The sequence below is a fragment of the Ranitomeya imitator genome, chromosome 2 (assembly GCF_032444005.1).
Source record: "Ranitomeya imitator isolate aRanImi1 chromosome 2, aRanImi1.pri, whole genome shotgun sequence".
NCBI classification, from domain to species: Eukaryota; Metazoa; Chordata; class Amphibia; order Anura; family Dendrobatidae; genus Ranitomeya; species Ranitomeya imitator.
Genome location: NC_091283.1, coordinates 613,760,298 through 613,780,565, shown reverse-complemented (window position 1 = coordinate 613,780,565; position 20,268 = coordinate 613,760,298). Strand labels below are relative to the sequence as shown.

The 20,268-nt window shown below is 43.4% G+C and overlaps 1 protein-coding gene across 4 annotated transcripts in view; it reads right to left on the bottom strand.

Annotated features, from left to right (window-relative positions):
* Positions 1-6,820: 6,820 nt before the first annotated feature.
* SLC16A3 (solute carrier family 16 member 3) overlaps positions 6,821-20,268 on the bottom strand; it is a 59,587-nt gene continuing 46,139 nt past the window's right edge. For all 4 annotated transcript variants that reach the window (XM_069752486.1, XM_069752488.1, XM_069752490.1 and 1 more), the window contains exons 3-5: positions 13,229-13,372; positions 12,374-13,144; positions 6,821-7,509 (exon numbers count right to left, since the gene is read on the bottom strand). In XM_069752486.1, the coding sequence (XP_069608587.1) occupies positions 7,220-7,509; positions 12,374-13,144; positions 13,229-13,372 (1,205 nt within the window). In that variant the 3' untranslated portion in view covers positions 6,821-7,219. The remainder of the gene's footprint in view (positions 7,510-12,373; positions 13,145-13,228; positions 13,373-20,268) is intronic.

The window sequence follows — 20,268 nt, the reverse complement described above, 5'->3', positions numbered from 1 at the left end:
AGGGTAACAGGAGAAATTAGACCCCAAAAGTTGTTGTACAATTTGTTCTGAGTACACCGATACCCCATATGTGGGGGTAAACCACTGTTTGGGCGCATGACAGAGCTCGGAAGCGAAGGAGCGCCATTTGACTTTTCAATGCAAAATTGACTGGAATCGAGATGGGACACCATGTTGTGTTTGGAGAGCCACTGATGTGCCTAAACATTGAAACCCCCCACAAGTGACACCATTTTGGAAAGTAGACCCCCTAAGGCAGGGGTGTCAAACTGCATTCCTCGCGGGCCGCAAACCATGCGTGTTTTCAAGATTTCCTTAGCTTTGCACAAGGTGCTGTAATCATGTAGGTGATTAAATTATCACCTGTGCAGTACAAGGAAATCCTGAAAACATGACCTGTTTGCAGCCCTCGAGGAATGCAGTTTGACAGCCCTGCCCTAAGGAACTTATCTAGAGGTGTGGTGAGCACTTTGACCCACCAAGTGCTTCACAGAAGTTTATAATGCAGAACCGTAAAAATAAAAAAAAAATTTTCACAAAAATTATCTTTTGGCCCCCAATTTTTTATTTTCCAAAGGGTAAGAGAAGAAATTGAACCCCAAAAGTTGTACAATTTGTCCTGAGTAGGCTGATACCCCATATGTGGGGGTAAACCACTGTTTGGGCGCATGGGAGAGCTCGGAAGGGAAGTAGCGCCGTTTGACTTTTCAATGCAAAATTGACAGGAATTGAGATGGGACGCCATGTTGCGTTTGGAAAGCCACTGATGTGCCTAAGCATTGAAACCCCCCACAAGTGACACCATTTTGGAAAGTAGACCCCCTAAGGAACTTGTCTAGATGTGTTTTGAGTGCTTTGACCCACCAAGGGCTTCACAGAAGTTTATAATGCAGAGCCGTAAAAATAAAACAAAAATTTTTTCCCACAAAAATTATTTTTTTAGCCCCCAGTTTTGTATTTTCCCGAGGGTAACAGGAGAAATTGGACCCCAAAATGTGTTGCCCAATTTGTCCTGAGTGCGATGATACACCATATGTTGGGGGAACCACTGTTTGGGCGCATGGGAGGGCTCGGAAGGGAAGGAGCGCCATTTGGAATGCAGACTTAGATGGAATGGTCTGCAGGTGTCACATTGCGTTTGCAGAGCCCCTAATGTACCTAAACAGTAGAAACCCCCCAAAAGTGACACCATTTTGGAAAGTAGACTCCCTAAGGAAGTCATCTAGATGTGTGGTGAGCGCTTTGACCCACCAAGGGCTTTACAGAAGTTTATAATGCAGAGCCGTAAAAATAAAAAATCTTTCTTTTTTCCCACAAAAATTATTTTTTAGCCCCCAGTTTTGTATTTTCCCAAGGGTAACAGGAGAAATTGGACCCCAAAAGTGGTTGTCCTATTTGTCCTGAGTACGCTGATACTGCATATGTTGGGGTAAACCCCTGTTTGGGCACACGGGAGAGCTCGGAAGGGAAGAAGCACGGTTTTACTTTTTCAACGCAGAATTGTCTGGAATTGAGATCGGACGCCATGTCGCGTTTGGAGAGCCCCTGATGTGCCTAAACAGTGGAAACCCCCCAATTATAATTGAAACCCTAATCCAAACACACCCCTAACCCTAATCCCAACAGCCCTAATGGGAAAATGGAAATAAATAATTTTGTAATTTTTCCCTAACTAAGGGGGTGATGAAGGGGGGTTTGATTTACTTTTATAGCGGGTTTTTTAGCGGATTTTTATGATTGGCAGCCGTCACACACTGAAAGACGCTTTTTATTGCAAAAAATATTTTTTGCGTTACCACATTTTGAGAGCTATAATTTTTCCATATTTTGGTCCACAGAGTCATGTGAGGTCTTGTTTTTTGCGGGACGAGTTGACGTTTTTATTGGTAACATTTTCGGGCACGTGACATTTTTTGATCGCTTTTTATTCCGATCTTTGTGAGGCAGAATGACCAAAAACCAGCTATTGATGAATTTGTTTTGGGGGAGGCGTTTATACCGTTCCGCATTTGGTAAAATTGATAAAGCAGTTTTATTCTTCGGGTCAGTACGTTTACAGCGATACCTCATTTATATCATTTTTTTTATGTTTTGGCGCTTTTATACGATAAAAACTATTTTATAGAAAAAATAATAATTTTTGCATCGCTTTATTCTGAGGACAATAACTTTTTTATTTTTTCGCTGATGTTGCTGTATGGCGGCTCGTTTTTTGCGGGACAAGATGACGTTTTCAGCGGTACTATGGTTATTTATATCTGTCTTTTTGATCGCGTGTTATTCCACTTTTTGTTCGGCAGTATGATAATAAAGCGTTGTTTTTTGCCTCGTTTGTTTTTTTTTTTTCTTACCGTGTTTACTGAAGGGGTTAACTAGTGGACCAGTTTTATAGGTCGGGCCGTTACGGACGCGGCGATACTAAATATGTGTACTTTTATTGTTTTGTTTTTTTATTTAGATAAAGAAATGTATTTATGGGAATAATATTTTTTTTTTCATTATTTAGGAATATTTTTTTTTTTTTACACATTTGGAAATTTTTTTTTTACTTTGCCCCGGGGGGACATCACAGATCGGTGATCTGACAGTTTGCACAGCACTCTGTCAGATCACCGATCTGACTTACAGCACTGCAGGCTTCACAGAGCCAGGGTAAACATCGCTTGTAACCAGGGTAAACATCGGGTTACTAAGCGCAGGGCCGCGCTTAGTAACCCAATGTTTATCCTGGTTACCATCGTAAATGTAAAAAAAAAAAAAACAGTACATACTCACATTCCGGTGTCCATCAGGTCCCTTGCCGTCTGCTTCCTGCACTGACTGACTGCCGGCCGTAAAGTGAAAGCAGAGCACAGCGCGCTGTGCTGTGCTTTCACTTTACGGCCGGCAGTCAGTTAGTGCGGGAAGCAGACGGCAAGGGACAGACACCGGAATGTAAGTATGTAGTGTTTGTTTTTTTTTACGCTGGTAACCAGGGTAAACATCGGGTTACTAAGCGCGGCCCTGCGCTTAGTAACCCGATGTTTACCCTGGTTACCCGGGGACCTCGCCATCGTTGGTCGCTGGAGAGCTGTCTGTGTGACAGCTCTCCAGCGACCACACAACGACTTACCAACGATCACGGCCAGGTCGTATCGCTGGTCGTGATCGTTGGTAAATTGTATAGTGTAACGGTACCCTAAGAGATTGATGAACAAGGGAAGGTAGTGATCGCTAGAATTTTATATGCTGCCAGGAAATTTTTCATGTATAGAAAAGTCAGCGTGAGCACAACTACGAAATAAAGGAAGGTGCTAGGGTTAGGTTCCCAAACCATATAAATGCAAGATAGTAAACTCAGCACTCAAATTAAGTATATATTGCAGCAAGGTTTATTGTAGTATGAACAATAAAACGTTTTGGTCCGTGGTGACCTTCATCAGTTACATAATGTTCAATAGCAGTAGACCGTAGATAAGTAGTGCCGTTTGTTCAGAGAGACGAGCGATGGACTCCGCGTCAGGGAGCACGTTTTCTCCAGGTACTAATACCATTCACTCTCTCCTATAACGATCTGCATTGCGCTTGAAGCCCCATACTTGCCTTATACAAACGGCACTACTTATCTACGGTCTACTTCTGCTATTGAACATTATGTAACTGATGAAGGTCACCACGGACCGAAACATTTTATTGTTCATCTACTATATAATTGTCTAAGGGTCACTTCCGTCCGTCTGTCTGGGATATTCATTGGTCGCGGCCTCTGTCTGTCATGGAATCCAAGTCGCTGATTGGTCGTGGCAAAGCGCCCACGACCATTGCCACGACCAATCAGTGATGGGCGCAGTCCGGCGGCAATATGGCCGCTCCTTCCTCCCCGCAGTCAGTGCCCGCTCCATACTCCCCTCCAGTCAGCGCTCACACAGGGTTAATGGCAGCGCTAATGGACCACGTTATGCCGCGGTGTAACGCACTCCATTAATGCTGCTATTAACCCTGTGTGACCAACTTTTTTTTACTATTGAAGCTGCCTATGCAGCCTCAATAGTAAAAAGATCTAATGTTAAAAATAATAAAATTAAAAAATCATCATATACTCACATTCCGGCACCTTTCCCGCTCCTCGCGACGCTCCGGTGACCGCTCCATGCAAGCGGCAGGTTCCGGTGGCAAGGAAGGTATGCGACAAGGACGTACCATGATGTCATGGTCATGTGACCACGACGTCATCACAGGTCCTGCGCCCATACCAACCCTGGGACCGGAAGCTGCCGCGTGCACCACATACAGGGCCAGGACTTCAACGGAGGGTGAGTATATGTTTATTTTTTATTTTAAGTCTGTATACTACATGGCTCTGTGCTGTATACTCTGTCGCTGTGCAATATGCTATGTGGCTGGGCAATATATCACGTGGCTGGGCAATATACTATGTGACTGGGCAATATACTTCGTGACTGGGCAATATACTTCGTGACTGGGCAATATACTACGTGGCTGGGCAATATACTATGTGACTGGGCAATATACTACGTGACTGGGCAATATACTTCATCACTGGGCAATATACTACGTGACTGGGCAATATACTACGTGACTGGGCAATATACTATGTGGCTGGGCAATACACTACGTGGCTGGGCAATATACTACGTGGACATGCATATTCTAGAATACCCAATGCATTAGAATCGGGCCACCATTTAGTACTACAATAAACCTTACTGCAATATATACTTAAGTTGAGTGCTGGGTTTACTATCTTGCAGGAAATGTTTCATGCACTGGTTGTCAGTAAATCCACCCACGTGTAGGAAATTTATTCATAGGCTTAAGAAATAGGGTTGATCGAATAGCTTTGGATAAGTGCTTATCCGAATAGCTATAGCGCTTCCCAAATAGCTGCATCGGTAACCTGGGTATATGGAGCGCTGCCGATAATCAGCTGTTCAGCGCCGCAGCTGCATGTGTCATGGCTCTGTGACAGTCACAACACATGCATGGAGAGCCTTTTTGTTGTGACTGTCACACAGCCGCGACACATGCAGTAAGTCATGGCACCCGCAAACCATAACAGTAAAATCTGCTCTATAGTAGGGCACTCCTATCCATCTGAGTTTTGCACTGTGCCTGAAAAATACTTCCCGATTACATGTAGGGTACTGGCTCACTCTGGAAAAAATGGACCTCAGTTTGTTGTAAAAAAAAAAAAAAAATGTTCCTATTAGCCCTTAAGAAAATTAAAAACTTGGGGCTAAAACAATATTTTACTGGTAAAAATGTAATTTATTCTTTCTTCACTGCTCAACGATAGAAAATTCTGTGAGGCACATGTGGTGTCAATATGATCACAGCACCCCTAGATGAATTCATTGGGCAGTGTAGTTTGTAAAATGAGTTCACATATGGGGGTTTCTCTTGTTCTGGCAGCTCAGGGGTTCAGCCAATGTGACATGGCACCCTCTAACCATTCCTGCAAAATCTGAACTCCAATATGGCACCTCTTCTGAGCTTTGCACTGTGCCTCAAAAGTAGTATTCCCCCACATATGGGGTATCGGCGTACTCAGGAGAAATTGCCCAATAAACTGTACAGTGCAGTTTCTCCACTTGCCTTGGGGAAATAAAAAAAATTGGGGCTAAAAAACATTTTTGTGGGAAAAATGTTATTTTTTTTTATTTTCACGGCTCAACGTTATAAAACTTCTTTCTGTGAAGCACCTGTGGGTTCAATATGCTCACCATACATCTAGATAAGTTTCCTGAAGGGTTTAGTTTAAAAAATGGTGTTACTTGTGGGGGATTTTCACTGTTTAGGTACACCAGGGATTCTCCAAATGCGACATGATGCCCGCTAATTGTTCCAGCAAATTTTACATTCAAAAAGTCAAATGGAGCTCCTTCCCTTCCAAGCGTATCGGCATGCTCCTGAGAAATTGAACAAGTTGTGGTCCATTTTTTCCTGTTGCCCTTGTAAAAATAAAACAATTCGGGTCTAAAGTAAATTTTTTGTGAAAAAAGTTAAATGTTCATTTTTTTCCCTCATTCCAAAACTTCTTGTGAAGCACCTGAAGGGTTAATAAGACAGGTGTCGTTTTTGGAATTATGTCACATTTGGATATTTTTTATCATATAGACCCTCAAAGTCACTTCAAATGTGAAGTGGTCCCTAAAAAAATGGTTTGTAATTTTTGTTGGAAAATTGAGAAATCTCTGGTCAACTTTTAACCCTTTTAACTTCCTAACAAAAAAAAATTATGCTACACAAATCGTGTTGATGTAAAGTAGACATGTGGGAAATGTTGTTTATTAACTACCGTATTTTGGGTGACATATCTCTCTGATTTAAGGTCATAAAAATTGAAAGGTTTAAAGTATACTAAATTTTCACAAATAATTGCAAGTTATATTGAAGACATTTTACCACTATCATGAAGTACAATATGTCACAAAAAAGTCTCAGAATCAGTGGGATCCGTTGAAGCGTTCCAGAGCTATAACCTCATAAAGTGACAGTGGTCAGAATTGTAAAAATTGGCATGGTCATTAAAATGCAAACCACCTTGGGGGTAAAGGGGTTAATTAAAAAAAATTGTGCTTTTTTTTTTTATAAAGATCATAATTAAAAAAAATAGCTAAATTTAACAAAAAACATGCAAGACAAAAGCCTGATTTAAACAAAAGGTCGTTGTCTCATGACAATTCCTGTAAGAAACTGCATTATGACCCTGTGCCTACACTATATAAAAGGATTTTGCACCACTACTACTACTACTACAATTGCCTTTGTGCATAGTGTTTTGTGTAAAAGACCTATGTATGTATATATATAAATGAAATGCACACAACTATTTCTTTTATTTAAAAAAAATTGTTTATGTGAACAAAACTGACTTCAGTGTAATACCAAAAACAACCAAAAATCAAAGTCTGAAATAAAAAGTTCATAAAGAGACACTATAAATAAAATGATAAATACAAACAATAAATTTACAGTGAACACTCAAAAAAGTTAAAATCTAAACAGTGTAAACCCCAAATGCTTAATTTCAATTGGTTGATATAACCGTTTATAATAATTAATACCAGCTAACATTTTAGACTGTGAGAAAAGATGACTTTTTGCTTCCACTTCTCCAAATGTGATTTAGTATCCTGAATACACTGGAGTGATCAATTATTAGCACAGCCTTAATGCTAATCCTATAATTAAATTCTGCTAAATGTCCAGTCATCCGTCACACACAGGTTTCTGGATTAGTTATAACTTCACCATTTTTCTCCTTCTCTTCATCTTTTAAGAACTGTTCTGCCTCGGCAGATTCCTCTTTCGCTTCTTGGGTTGCTTGGTCTTCTAGTTTACCGATCTCCCTTATTTCTGCGACCTCTTCTTTATGGTCTGGTTCTGCAGGCTTTTTCTTAATACAGAAAAAATTGCCACAAGTTAAAACTAATGCAGAAGTGACCACTTCAGTTCCGGCAATAATAAACACAAACATGTATCTTCCAGTTGCATCCAAAAGTTTCCCTGTAAATAAAAAAAAAAAGGTCATCAATATGATGAAGACAGAGTAACACTTAAGATCAACAACAGACAGGTTGTTTGGGTCCAACTTCGATGGGGGAGGTTTTTGGGAGAAAAAAAAATATATACCACACCTTTTTCATGCAGTTAAACGATAGGGTGACACGAGGGTATTAAAATATATACACACACACCATATATATCAGTCTGATTTTCATCCAGAAAAGTCGGATGATTTTCTCACGTCATCAGTGTGCTGTCTATTTTTCTACTCAGCAGCTATCAATCATTTACGGGACCATGTTACAGAATTGTAAAGTGTCCGTAAAAACATTCTCGCATCTGTGAGAGGATTTATTTATTTATCTTGACTCGTTTTTGGTTATTCTCGCATCTCCTTGGTTTGCAAAATTAATTCCGACTTTGTTTTGAGATAAGGAGTCACAGGAATTCCTTTGTCTAATGAGACTTAGGGTACCGTCACACTATAACATTTTGATCGCTACGACGGTACGATTCGTGACGTTCCAGCGATATCGTTACGATATTGCTGTGTCTGACACGCAGCAGCGATCAGGGATCCTGCTGAGAATCGTACGTCGTAGCAGATCGTATGGAACTTTCTTTCATCGCTGGATCTCCCGCTGTCATCGCTAGATCGGTGTGTGTGACACCGATCTAGCGATCTAGCGATGCGATCCAGCGATGCGTTCGCTTGTAACCAGGGTAAACATCGGGTAACTAAGCGCAGGACCGCGCTTAGTTACCCGATGTTTACCCTGGTTACAAGCGTTAAACTAAAAAAAAACAAACAGCACATACTTACTATCTGGTGTCCGTCAGGTCCCTTGCCGTCTGCTTCCCGCACTGTGACTGCCGGCCGTAAAGTGAAAGCAGAGCACAGCGGCTGTGCTTTCACTTTCACTTTACGGTCGGCAGTCACTGAGTGCGGGAACCAGACTGCAAGGGACCTGACGGACACCAGAATGTAAGTATGTGCTGTTTGTTTTTTTTTAGTTTAACACTTGTAACCAGGGTAAACATCGGGTAACTAAGCGCGGTCCTGCGCTTAGTTACCCGATGTTTACCCTGGTTACCCAGGGACCTCGGCATCGTTGGTCGCTGGAGAGCTGTCTGTGTGACAGCTCCCCAGCGACCACACTACGATTTACCTACGATCACGGCCAGGTCATATCGCTGGTCGTGATCGTAGGTAAATCGTATAGTGTGACGGTACCCTTAGAGACAGCACATAGCAGAATGAAAGTAAAGAGGTGAGAGCCAGACCTGAACACTTATGGTGGGTGGTGTAGAAGATATTAACTTTAGCCAGTGACATGTATATATGCTAATGCCAGCACGTATGTAGAAATAAGCTGAGCCAATTATATTGCTACAATGTATGTCCAGAAAATGCCTATATAAGAGTGACCGATGATGTAATAAACAGAGTTCTGATGAGATACATAAGTGTGTGTCTGCGTGACTCTCTGTACGTACCGGTACTTGGATTTGACAATTTAATTTGGAGCAGGCACAATGACTCAGGACATCCCACATTACATTGTGACCACACACCAATTCAATTTCAGAGTGAAATTGCTGCATGCTGCAATTTTTTTTTCCATACACATACTGTCAGTGAAAAATAATTTGGTCGCCTGCACAGAACCATTGAATAACATTGGTGCAAGTACTATCCGATTCAAAAAAAAAATTGCTTTTTTATCAAGAGTATATTTAAAAGCTGTATAGAAAGCCAATATTACTTAAATGGGTTGTTCATTACTATGACCTCTTTTCATTACTCATGTTTGACCCCGTTAAAATAAAAACATCTCTACTCCCCTCTGGTGCCAGCGCCGTTCCAGCGGTGTTGACACTCGCATTCCTGGGGCTCACGTGAGGTTGTTATGTCATGTGAGCCTTGCACCTAATCAGTGCTGGTTTCACCATCTCTGCCTTCAGACGTAGTGAACATCAACAGGAAATCAGGGCTGCGGCTGCTCTCTCTTCCTTTTGATGTTCGATTTGTTCGAATGCGTGGATTGTGAAGCCAGCGGTGATTGGGAGCAGGGCTCACGTTACATAACAACCACAAGTGAGCCCCGGAAACGAGAGTGCCAACATCGCTGGAATAGTGCCGACACCAGTGGGGAGTATAGGTGTTTTTATTTTCACTGGGCCAAACATGAGGAATGAGAAGGCATTGTCTGAGTAGTGGACTATCCTTTTAAAGAAGAATTCCCACCAAACTTTTAATTTTGTAAACCTGTGTAAATGTATATGTATATGCGGTAATATATTCACCAATTGTGGTCTTTCAGTTTATAGTGCCACTCTGGGCCTCTACTGGGTCACATGACTACTATTCCAACTTTCTGGATCACACAAGCCTCCCGCTGTGGGTGCATTCAGATGTCAGTACAAATCGGTCTGAGTTCGGCCCGCAATGTACTGACTGGCCACGGGTCTCTCGACTGAAGCATGCCAGCTTCATATAATATTGACCGAAAGTGTTGGGACCTTGAAATTGTTCCAGAAAACGAAGAATTTTTCCCAGAAAATTATTGCATTTACATGTTTTGTTATACACATTTGTATTTTGTGTGTATTGGAACAACACAATAAAAACAATGAACAAAAGGCAAATTGGATACAATTTCACAGAAAATCCCCAAAATGGGCTGGACAAAAATGTTGGCACCTTTCCAAAATTGTGGGTAAACAACTTTGTTTCAAACATGTGATGATCCCTTAAAAGTCACCTGTGGCAAGTAACAGGTGTGGGCAATATGAAAATCACACCTGAAACCAGATAGAAAGAGAAGTTGACTCAATCTTTGCATTGTGTGTCTGTGTGTGCCACATTAAGCATGGAGAACAGAAAGAGAACTGTCTGAATACTTGAGAACCAAAACTGTTGAAAAATATCATTAATCTCGAGTTTACTAATCCATCACCAGAGATTCTGATGTTTCTTTGTTCACGGTGCACAACATAATCAATAATTTTACAACCCATGGCACTGTAGCTAATCTCCATGCACGTGGACAGCAGAGAAAAATTGAAAGGTTGCAACGCAAAATAGTACGAATGGTGGATAAGTAGCCGCAATCAATTTCCAAAGGTATTCAAGCTTTCCTGCAGGCTCAGGGTGCATTAGCGTCAACGCAAAAAATCCATTGATATTTGAATGAAATGAAACACTATCGCAGGAAACCCAGACGGACCCCACTACTGACACGGAGACTAAAAAGCTAGGCTGCAATTTGCCAAAATGTATGTGAGTAAGCCAAAATCCATCTGGGAAAGTGTCTTCTAGACAGATGAGTCCAAGATAGAGCTTTTTGGTAAAACACATCATTCTACTGTTTACCGAAAACTGAAAGAGGTCTACAAAGAAGAAAAGAACACCGTACATATGGTGGAGGTTCAAAGATGTTTTGAGGTTGTTTTGCTGCCTCTGGCACTGGGTGCCTTGACTGTGTGCTAGGCATTGTGAAATCTGAAGATTACCAATGGAGTTTGGGTTGCAATGTGGGTGTCCAGTGTCAGAAAGCTGAGTTTGCATCCTAGGTCATGGGTCTTCCAGCAGGATCGGGTCCTCAAACATACTTCAAGAAGCACCCAGAAATGGATGGAACCAAAGAACTGGAAAGTTGTGAAGGGGCCAGAAATTAGTTTGAATCTAAATTCCATTGAACACTTGTGGAGAGATCTTAAGATTGCTATTGGGAGAAGGCACCCTTTAAATAAGAGAGACTTGGAGCAGTTTGCAAAAGAAGAGTGGTCCAAAATTCCAGTTAAAAGGTGTACGAAACTAACTGATGATTATAGGCAGCGACTGGCTGTAGTTATTTGTTCCAAAGGGTGATGAATCAAATATTAAGTTAAGAGTGCCGACAATTTTGTGAGGCCCACTTTTGGGGTTTTGTGTGAAATTATGCCCAATTTGCTTTTTTTCTCTGTTTTTTTGTGTTGCTCTAATATCGACAAAGGAAATAAACGTGAATAACAAAATGTGTATTTGCAGTAATTTTCTGGGAGAAATGCATCATTTTCTGGAACAATTTCAATTGTGCCAAACACTTTGCCCATTACTGTATATAAATCTGTCATGTTCTGGCCAGGAAACCCACGACCAGTCCATGCATTGTGGTCCGATCTCGGACCGATTTGTACGGACATCTAAGTGTGAGATGGAAGTAGCTATTTTGTTGTCTATGGAGTGTCAGAATTGAGTTAAAGCTCATATATAAACACAATAAATACTGTTCCACAGTCAAGATAGGGATATTCAAACATCTTTACTAATTTTGCAAAGGCAAAAAATATAGAGATCTGTGTGATCCGACAAGTTGGAATAGCCATCTTGGAACCCAGTAAAGGATCAGAGCAGCACTGGAAACTGGGAGGCAGCAATTGGCTAGTATATTTCTGTATTTGCATTACATATACTTATACAGGTTTAGACATTATATAGTTCAGTGGGAGTGTTTCTTTAAAGCATGGTCTTTAAGGGTTTCTTATTAAAATGACCCCCTCTTTAGATTGAAGCAAATCCAGAGATCAGCAAGTGCCATTACATGCTGGCAATACATGTCATGCCTTAATGGGCCAAGGTCTGGAAGAGTAAGAGCAAACCTTTTCTAGTGCCTCTTCACTCTTGCAAAGGGGAAGGGGAAGCATTGTTTCTAATGGAGAATACTGTGCCTCCATACAAGACCCATTAAATTGGCCAATCGCTTTTATATACTACAGATTCAATTAAAAGGAGGAGAAATTATCTAATTCATTAGTGGTAATGTTTAAGTTTCCACCCATGAGTAGGAAAAGAAAAAAAAGTGGCAATTTCTAAGCTTACCTGCGGATGGTGGTCCAATAAGTACAGCCATTGCTTCCATCAGCAGAACCAATCCAATAGCACTTGAGAACTTCTGTGTGCCAACAATTGCCATGAGGACCTCAAACTGTAAAGCACCAACCATCCCATATGAAATTCCAAAAAAGATGCAGAAAACCACAAGGCCTCCGTATGTATCTGACATGGATCCCATTAGATCTGTGAATCCATTAAAGATCATAGCGAAGCCAAACAGATAGACACAGCGTGGACGAACCCACTGCAGTCCTGCAATGACCCCACAGGTGGGTCGTGCAAAAATGTCAATAAATCCAAGAATAGTAAGAAGGAAAGCAGCTTTTGTATCCTGAACACCAAGGTCTTTTGCATAGCTCACCACAAACACTGGAGGAACAAAAAGCCCCAAAACCATAATAGAAGCAGCTAAAGTGTAGATGACAAATCCACGGTCCTTGAACACAGAAAAGTCAAGAAGTTTTTTAGGTTTGGGTTTTTCTACTTCTTTGGTCTCTTCTTCTTTCTCAGTCTTTGGTGGCTCTAGTGGCCTCATCAGAGCACCACATGCACAGCAGTTGAGGAGCAGACCTCCTAATATGAGAAAGCCTCCCCGCCAGCCGAACTCGTACTGAAGAATTTGTCCTAATGGAGAGAGGGCACAAAGGAACACAGGGCTTCCAGCAGCCGCCAATCCATTGGCAAGTGGACGCCGTTTGTCAAAGTATCGATTTAACATAATGAGAGAAGGCTGGAAATTTAATGCCAGTCCCAGACCTGTCACAAAACAATAACATTAGCAAAAAGAAAATCAAGCTCAAATCTTTGCATGTCACCACTACCCAAAATTATATAACCTACCTGTGATAACTCCAGCAGTGAGGTAGATTGTTATGATGTTTGTACAAAAGGACGCACACACCATCCCAAGTGAGGCAAATAGACCACCAACCATCATTACTGGCCGGCACCCAAACCGGTTTACACAGATACTACAGATGGGACCTAAAACAGAAGATATAGTAGTTAACCAATAAAAAGCGGAAAAATATACATATCCAAAAGATTTACAATTATAGAGTGGTGGTGTCCACATTATTATTACATACTAGATGGTGGCCCGATTCTAACGCATCTGGTATTCTAGAATATGTAACGTATGTAGTTTATTTATGAAGATTTCAGAATAATGCAATGAATACACAGGATTCGGCTGGCCGCGACCAATTAGCGAAGCGTGGTTCAAATCCTGCGGCAATTCGCAGCCGGACTGCGCCTGTCGCTGATTGTTCGCGGCCGGCCATGTAGTATATAGCACAGCTATGTAGTATATAGCACAGCCACGTAGTATAGAGCACAGCCCACGTAGTATATAGCACAGACCACGCAGTATATAACACAGGCCACGTATATAACACAGTCACGTAGTATATAGCACAGCCACGTAGTATACAGCACAGCCCACGTAGTATATTGCAAAGCTACGTAGTATATTGCAGAGCCAGGTAGTATATAGCACAGCCCACGAGGTAAATAGCACTGCCCACGTAGTATATAGCACAGGTCATGCAGTATATAACAGCCCACGTAGTATATAGCACAGCCCACATAGTATATAGCACAGCCCACATAGTATATAACACAGCCCATGCAGTATATAACACAGCCCACGTAGTATATACCACAGTCCATGTAGTATATAGCACAGCCCACACAGTATATAACACAGGCCACGTAGTATATAACACAGCCACGTAGTATATAACACAGCCCACGTAGTATATTGCACAGCCACGTATGATATAGCACAGCCCATGCAGTATATAACACAGCCCATGCAGTATATAGCACTGCCCATGCAGTATATAGCACCGCCCATGCAGTATATAACAAAGCGCACGCAGTATATAACACAGCCCACGCAGTATATAGCACAGGCCACGTAGTATATAGCACCGACCACGCAGTATATAACACAGCCCACGCAGTATATAGCACAGCGCACGCAGTATATAACACAGCCCACGCAGTATATAGCACAGCCCATGTAGTATATAACACAGCCACGTAGTATATTGCCCAGCCACGTAAGATATAGCACAGCCCACGCAGTATATAACACAGGCCCCGCAGTATATAACACATCCCATGTAGTATATAATATAGCCCACACAGTATATAACACAGCTCAGGTAGTATATAACACAGTCCACGTAGTATATAGCAATGTGGGCACCATATCCCTGTTAAAAAAAAAGAATTAAAATAAAAATTAGTTATATACTCACCTTCCGGCGGCCCCCGGATCCAGCCCAGGCCTTTAGCGATGCTCCGTTCCCAGTAATGCCTTGCGGCAATAACACGTGATGATGTAGCTGTCTCGTGAGACCGCTACGTCATGATGGGTCGTTGCCGCAATGCATTCTTGGGACTGGAGCGTCGTGAGGAGCGGGAAAGGCTGGCGCGGATGACGGAAGGTGAGAATATAATGATTTTTTTTATTATTATTTTTAACATTATATGTTTTTACTATTGACTGGACAGGAGTATGGAGGCGGCACTGACTGGATGGGAGTAGGGAGGGGCCAATTCGCGGACGGACTTTGCCTGTTGGCACACAGCCGGCAGCGACCAATCAGCGATGCGGGATTTCCATTACAGACAAACAGACAGACAAACAGATGGAAGTGGACCTTACACAATTCTATAGATAGATAACTATGCAAGTCAAATGTTTTCCGAGGAAATATTGGTTTTCAATTTTTTGCACGTAGTCACAATGCTGAACACCAGGTTTCTGACCAAGTTATGCCCTCCATTTAGCCTGTATAACACAAAATACAACCACATCCTTTGTCGTTTGCAATATACAAATGTAGATGTGAGTGAATGTGCTCGAAAAAGGTGTTATCTGATCACGCTCGTCTGCTAATAGTGTCTTTGTGTGCTCGAATAATATGTTTGAGTCTCCACGGCTGCATGTCTCGCGGTAGTTAGACAGCCACAAAACATGCAGAGATTGTCTGTTTGACACTTTTCCCTGAGGAAGCCACACTCAGTGGCGAAACGCGTGGGCTTCTTTCCTCCACACATCATGCTGTGACCAGGCATTTATATTATCGCATCCATCCACAGGTCTTACGATGCCTTTTCTTTTCCCCTTGGTGGTTTATATTCTGTGCTATATCCTTTATTTTCAGGATGTTGCTTGATTGACCCCCCTTCACTACTTTTTGGGATTTATTATCCTCATTTGACTCTGGGAACTTGTGCAGCTCTATCTATAGAATCTACATATCATACCCATTTCAGATCACTACCTTATTAGGTCTGTTACTATATATTGTACTAGCTATTGAAACCGTTCTACGCCCGGGTGGCGAGCATTTATATTGGTATATGGTCTCCATTCCTGGTATGTGCTGCTCCATGCTGCGTACCCATCCTGTCATGAGCTGCTCCATCCTGCGTCCCCATCCTGTCATGTGTTGCTCCATCCTGCGTCCCCATCCTGTCATGAGCTGCTCCATCCTGCCCCCCCATCCTGTCATGTGCTGCTCCATCCTGAGCCCCCATCCTGTCATGTGCTGCACCCATCCTGCGCCCCCATTCTGTCATGTGCTGCTCCCATCCTGCGCCCCCATTCTGACATGTGCTGCTCCCATCCTGCGCCCCCATTCTCACATGTGCTGCACCCATCCTGCGCCTCCATTCTGACATGTGCTGCACCCATCCTGCGCCTCCATTCTGTCATGTGCTGCTCCATCCTGCGTCCCCATCCTGTCATGAGCTGCTTCATCCTGCGTCCCCATCCTGTCATGTGCTGCTCCATCCTGTGCCCCCATTCTGTCATGTGCTGCTCCATCCTGCGTCCTCATCCTGTCATGAGCTGCTCCATCCTGCATCCCCATCCTGTCATGTGCTGCTCCATCCTGCGTCCCCATCCTGTCATGAGCTGCTCCATCCTGCGCCCCCATCCTGTCATGTGCTGCTCCATCCTCTGCCCCCATCCTGTCATGTGCTGCACCCATCCTGTGCCCCCATTCTGTCATGTGCTGCTCCCATCCTGTGCCCCCATTCTGTCATGTGCTGCTCCCATCCTGCGCCCCATTCTCACATGTGCTGCACCCATCCTGCGCCTCCATTCTGTCATTTGCTGCTCCCATCCTGCACCCCCATCCTGTCATGTGCTGCTTCCATCCTGGACCCCCGTTCTGTCATGTGCAGATCCTGTGCCTGCCGCCATTTTCTTGGTTCTCCTGCTGTCGGAATCGGCGCCTGCGCAGTCCGCGCTTTCCGGCGCCATCTGCAGAGTGTCTTCAAGAAAATGGCGCCGGAAAGCGCGGACTGCGCAGGCACCGATTCCGGCAGAAGGAGGACCAAGAAAATGACGGCAGAAAGGAATCAGGTGGCGTAAGTAACAAATTGCTGTGGCATGAACTGCCACAGCATCATCAGGGCACAATCATGTCCACGGTGTCCCCATGTCCGGGTTACGGATCATAAATGTCCCCCTGCTCCCGGCAGTCCGCGCTTTCCGGCGCCATTTTTTTTTTCTGACACTTGCTATAATGAAACGCTAGGAGCGTCGCGCCTGCGCAGTCTATAAAGGCTTCGGACAGAGTGACGCTCCCAGCGTTATATTATAGATTTATTTATTTGATTTGTTCTTATTGAATTAGGTTCTCTGTATTGGTGAGCAATTCATGCTCCTTGTTTATGTCCGATGCACACAGTGGAGTCCCTACTGGGTCCTCTAGGTGTCACTTTAGCCTTCAATGGCTTTTTAATTGCTTTTAAATGTATATTTTGTACTTTGCTTGTATAATTATATTATATTATAATAAATTTTGTCTCATTTATTTGTTATATATTCATGGTGATCCTGGCCATTTCTTATACACACTCCCTTTTTCTTTTTTTTAGCTCTTTTTCTAGTGTAAGTCCAATGGTCCTGAGCAAAAACTTGTGCCCTCAGTATCTTTTCATGAAAACCACCTGAAAAAGAACTAATTGCTCAAACTAACAAGCAGCTGCATTTCTATGTCAACATGACTTGGTGTTGATATGTTCAGTCTTTTGAGAGTCTTTTAACCACTTGGTTGCCTTTGGAAACCTAAAGTGGCTAAATTAAGTGATGTGTCCATTCTTCAGACATGAAGACGTTCTATACTTCACATTGCAAGTCAATGGGAAGAATCAACAGACACCAGGGGATCCTTTTCAGCGTTCTGTTAGCATTTTCACTTGAAAATTGTTGAATGGAGTTTAAAAAAAAAAAAAAAAAAGACACAAAAATGCTGGAAAAATGCTAAGAAAAAATAAATAAAACACAGACGGTCAGAAAGAAACACTAGCTTTTCCTGAAGCGTCTTCTTCTTGAAAACTTTATGGATTTGTCCACCTGACAAATCCATCAAGCAACAGAAAATCCAGCATGTTAAAATCCCGTAACAGGGTGGTGCCCATGCACATTAGACGACCGCTTACCCTGCCAAATTCAATGGAATCAGCCAATACTGATTATATAAAACCAGTTAGTAATCTGGAACGAGGAGGGTTTATACATAGAAACCTGTACAGATTTTTTTTTCTCCTTTTTATCCAATAATGCAGGAAAAAAAAACAATCTAAAATGTGATTATTAATGAAGAAATCGGCACTTCACTCTTATTCACAGTGCAAAATAATGGATGTTTACAGGGAATCAGGATGAATTATCCCTGTGTCATACTGGACAGGCTAAGCTCTCAGTAAATGATGGATTACGCCTCATTAGTGAGAGACGGTTGTGACAGAAGCCGATTTGTTGTCTACTAACCACACCAGATAATGTGCTAGTGAGTATTCACCCGCGCTGGATGCTAGTTATTACATTATAGGACCCAGTATGCAGGGCCGGCTCCAGGTTTTCGAGGGCCCCGGGCGAAAGAGTCTCAGTGGGCCCCCCCCTTTAACACATACCCTGATTTATGATGCACAGATACGGCAGAGAAATGTATAGTACAATGCCAGATTTCACTTCTTACATGAGTGACAGCTATTGTAGATTCTGCAGTGTATATATACAGGAGGAAAGGTGCTGTGCAGTGTATATATACAGGAGAGGTGCTGTGCAGTGTATATATACAGGAGGAAAGGTGCTGTGCAGTGTATATATACAGGAGAGGTGCTGTGCAGTGTATATATACAGGAGGAAAGGTGCTTTGCAGTGTATATATACAGGAGAGGTGTTTTTCTGTTTTGAGTTTTTCTATGAAACAAAGACTTTTCTACATAAACAACGTTGTTTGGTTTTGCGGACCCAACAGATCTGTGCTACAAAGTAACAGGCGGCTCGGGCATTAATGAGGGACCTGATGCTGAATCCTTTCCACAAACCCTAATGACCCAATTAGTGCCCTGTCATTAGAAGCTCATTAAACGCCTCCCTGTCCCGAGCAGTCATGTACAGTATGGGGGGATCCTGCAGCCCACCCCCTGACTGCTCCATACCATACACTGCCCTCTGTCGCGCTCACTATTATCCTGTGCATTTCTCCGTCATCGTTACCCCATGTTACACTTGTCACCCCCCACTACAGAGTAGCAGGGCAGCCAATGTCACCCCCTCCCGGACCCTAATGGCAGCAGGAAATGTCTGCTCCTCTATTGGGTTGGAACCTGATTTAATCAAGGAATAATGTGGATTTGTTGCCGGTGGCTGCAGGGGAAGGGTTAAGTGATGCCATGTCCGTGGTGGGAGCGGTGGCAGCTGCTGGACCTGGACAGAGACAACCAATGTTGCTGTGACTGCAGAGTGTGGCCTGGAGGAGAGAAGCTGAGACTTCAGAGCAGAAATCACCCACATGCCGGCACTGGGCAGAGTCCCTCCAGTCACCAGCCTGGGGCCACGGGGCCCCAATGTACAGCCCACAGCTCAGTTTTATCCATGGCAGCAGCTCCCCTTCCTCCTGGCATCTGGTTAACACCATTTATGCGGGTCGGATTGTTATCTTTAAGGTTCAGCAATAACCTTCATACAGATGGGAAGGGGTTAAGCTTCTTCCTACCCCACTGGTGCAGGTTTGGTGCAGCATGCATGTATTCTGGGTGAGCTGGGCGGCTACAGGCTGCACCCCACCAGCTGCTCCTCCAGACATCACCCACATTTTTAGGCAGCGGAGACAGACAGCAGCAGACTGAGCCACAACTACAAGATACCTTTGCACTCAGGCACTGGTAGGACGGAGCTCCTCCGGAATCTGCCTGATAAACTTCAGCACTGTCTGCAGCCAGCCAGGGGGGAGAGCAGAGAAGGTGCTCTCTCCGCCCACAATGTCACACAGGCTGCCTTCTGTTAACCCCTATGTGTGCCTGCCTGGCTGCACTGACTGAGTGAGAAGATGCTTGTGTCAGAGCTGGCACATAGGGGTTAAGAGAACGCAGCCAGCAGTGACTTTGTGGGAGGAGAGAGCATGTTATCTCCTGCTCTGCTCTCCCAGCTGTATCTATGACAGCTAAGTGGGCCCCCCTCTCTCCCCAGGGCCCCGGCATTTGCCCGCTGTGCCGGGTGCTGACGCCGGCCCTGCCAGTATGGCAACAATAGGTCAATCGTAGTGAAGGCAATTATAACAGCCTGCAAAGGTCATTCCGATCTGAACTGTAAGGCCGGCGTCACACTAAACGTATGAAAAATCATTCCGAGTCTCCCTGCCGAGAGTCGCAGCAATGTTCTTCATATGGTCATCCGTGTGTAATGCGCTTGCAATGTGATGATGAGATTTTCTCGCACCTATGTATCTGTATGGCATCCGTATGACTTTACATTTCTCACTGAATTTCCCCATGCTGCGATTTTACATGCACGTCGAATACACCTGAGAATAAAATACAGCGATGTGAGCTGCCCCATAGATTAA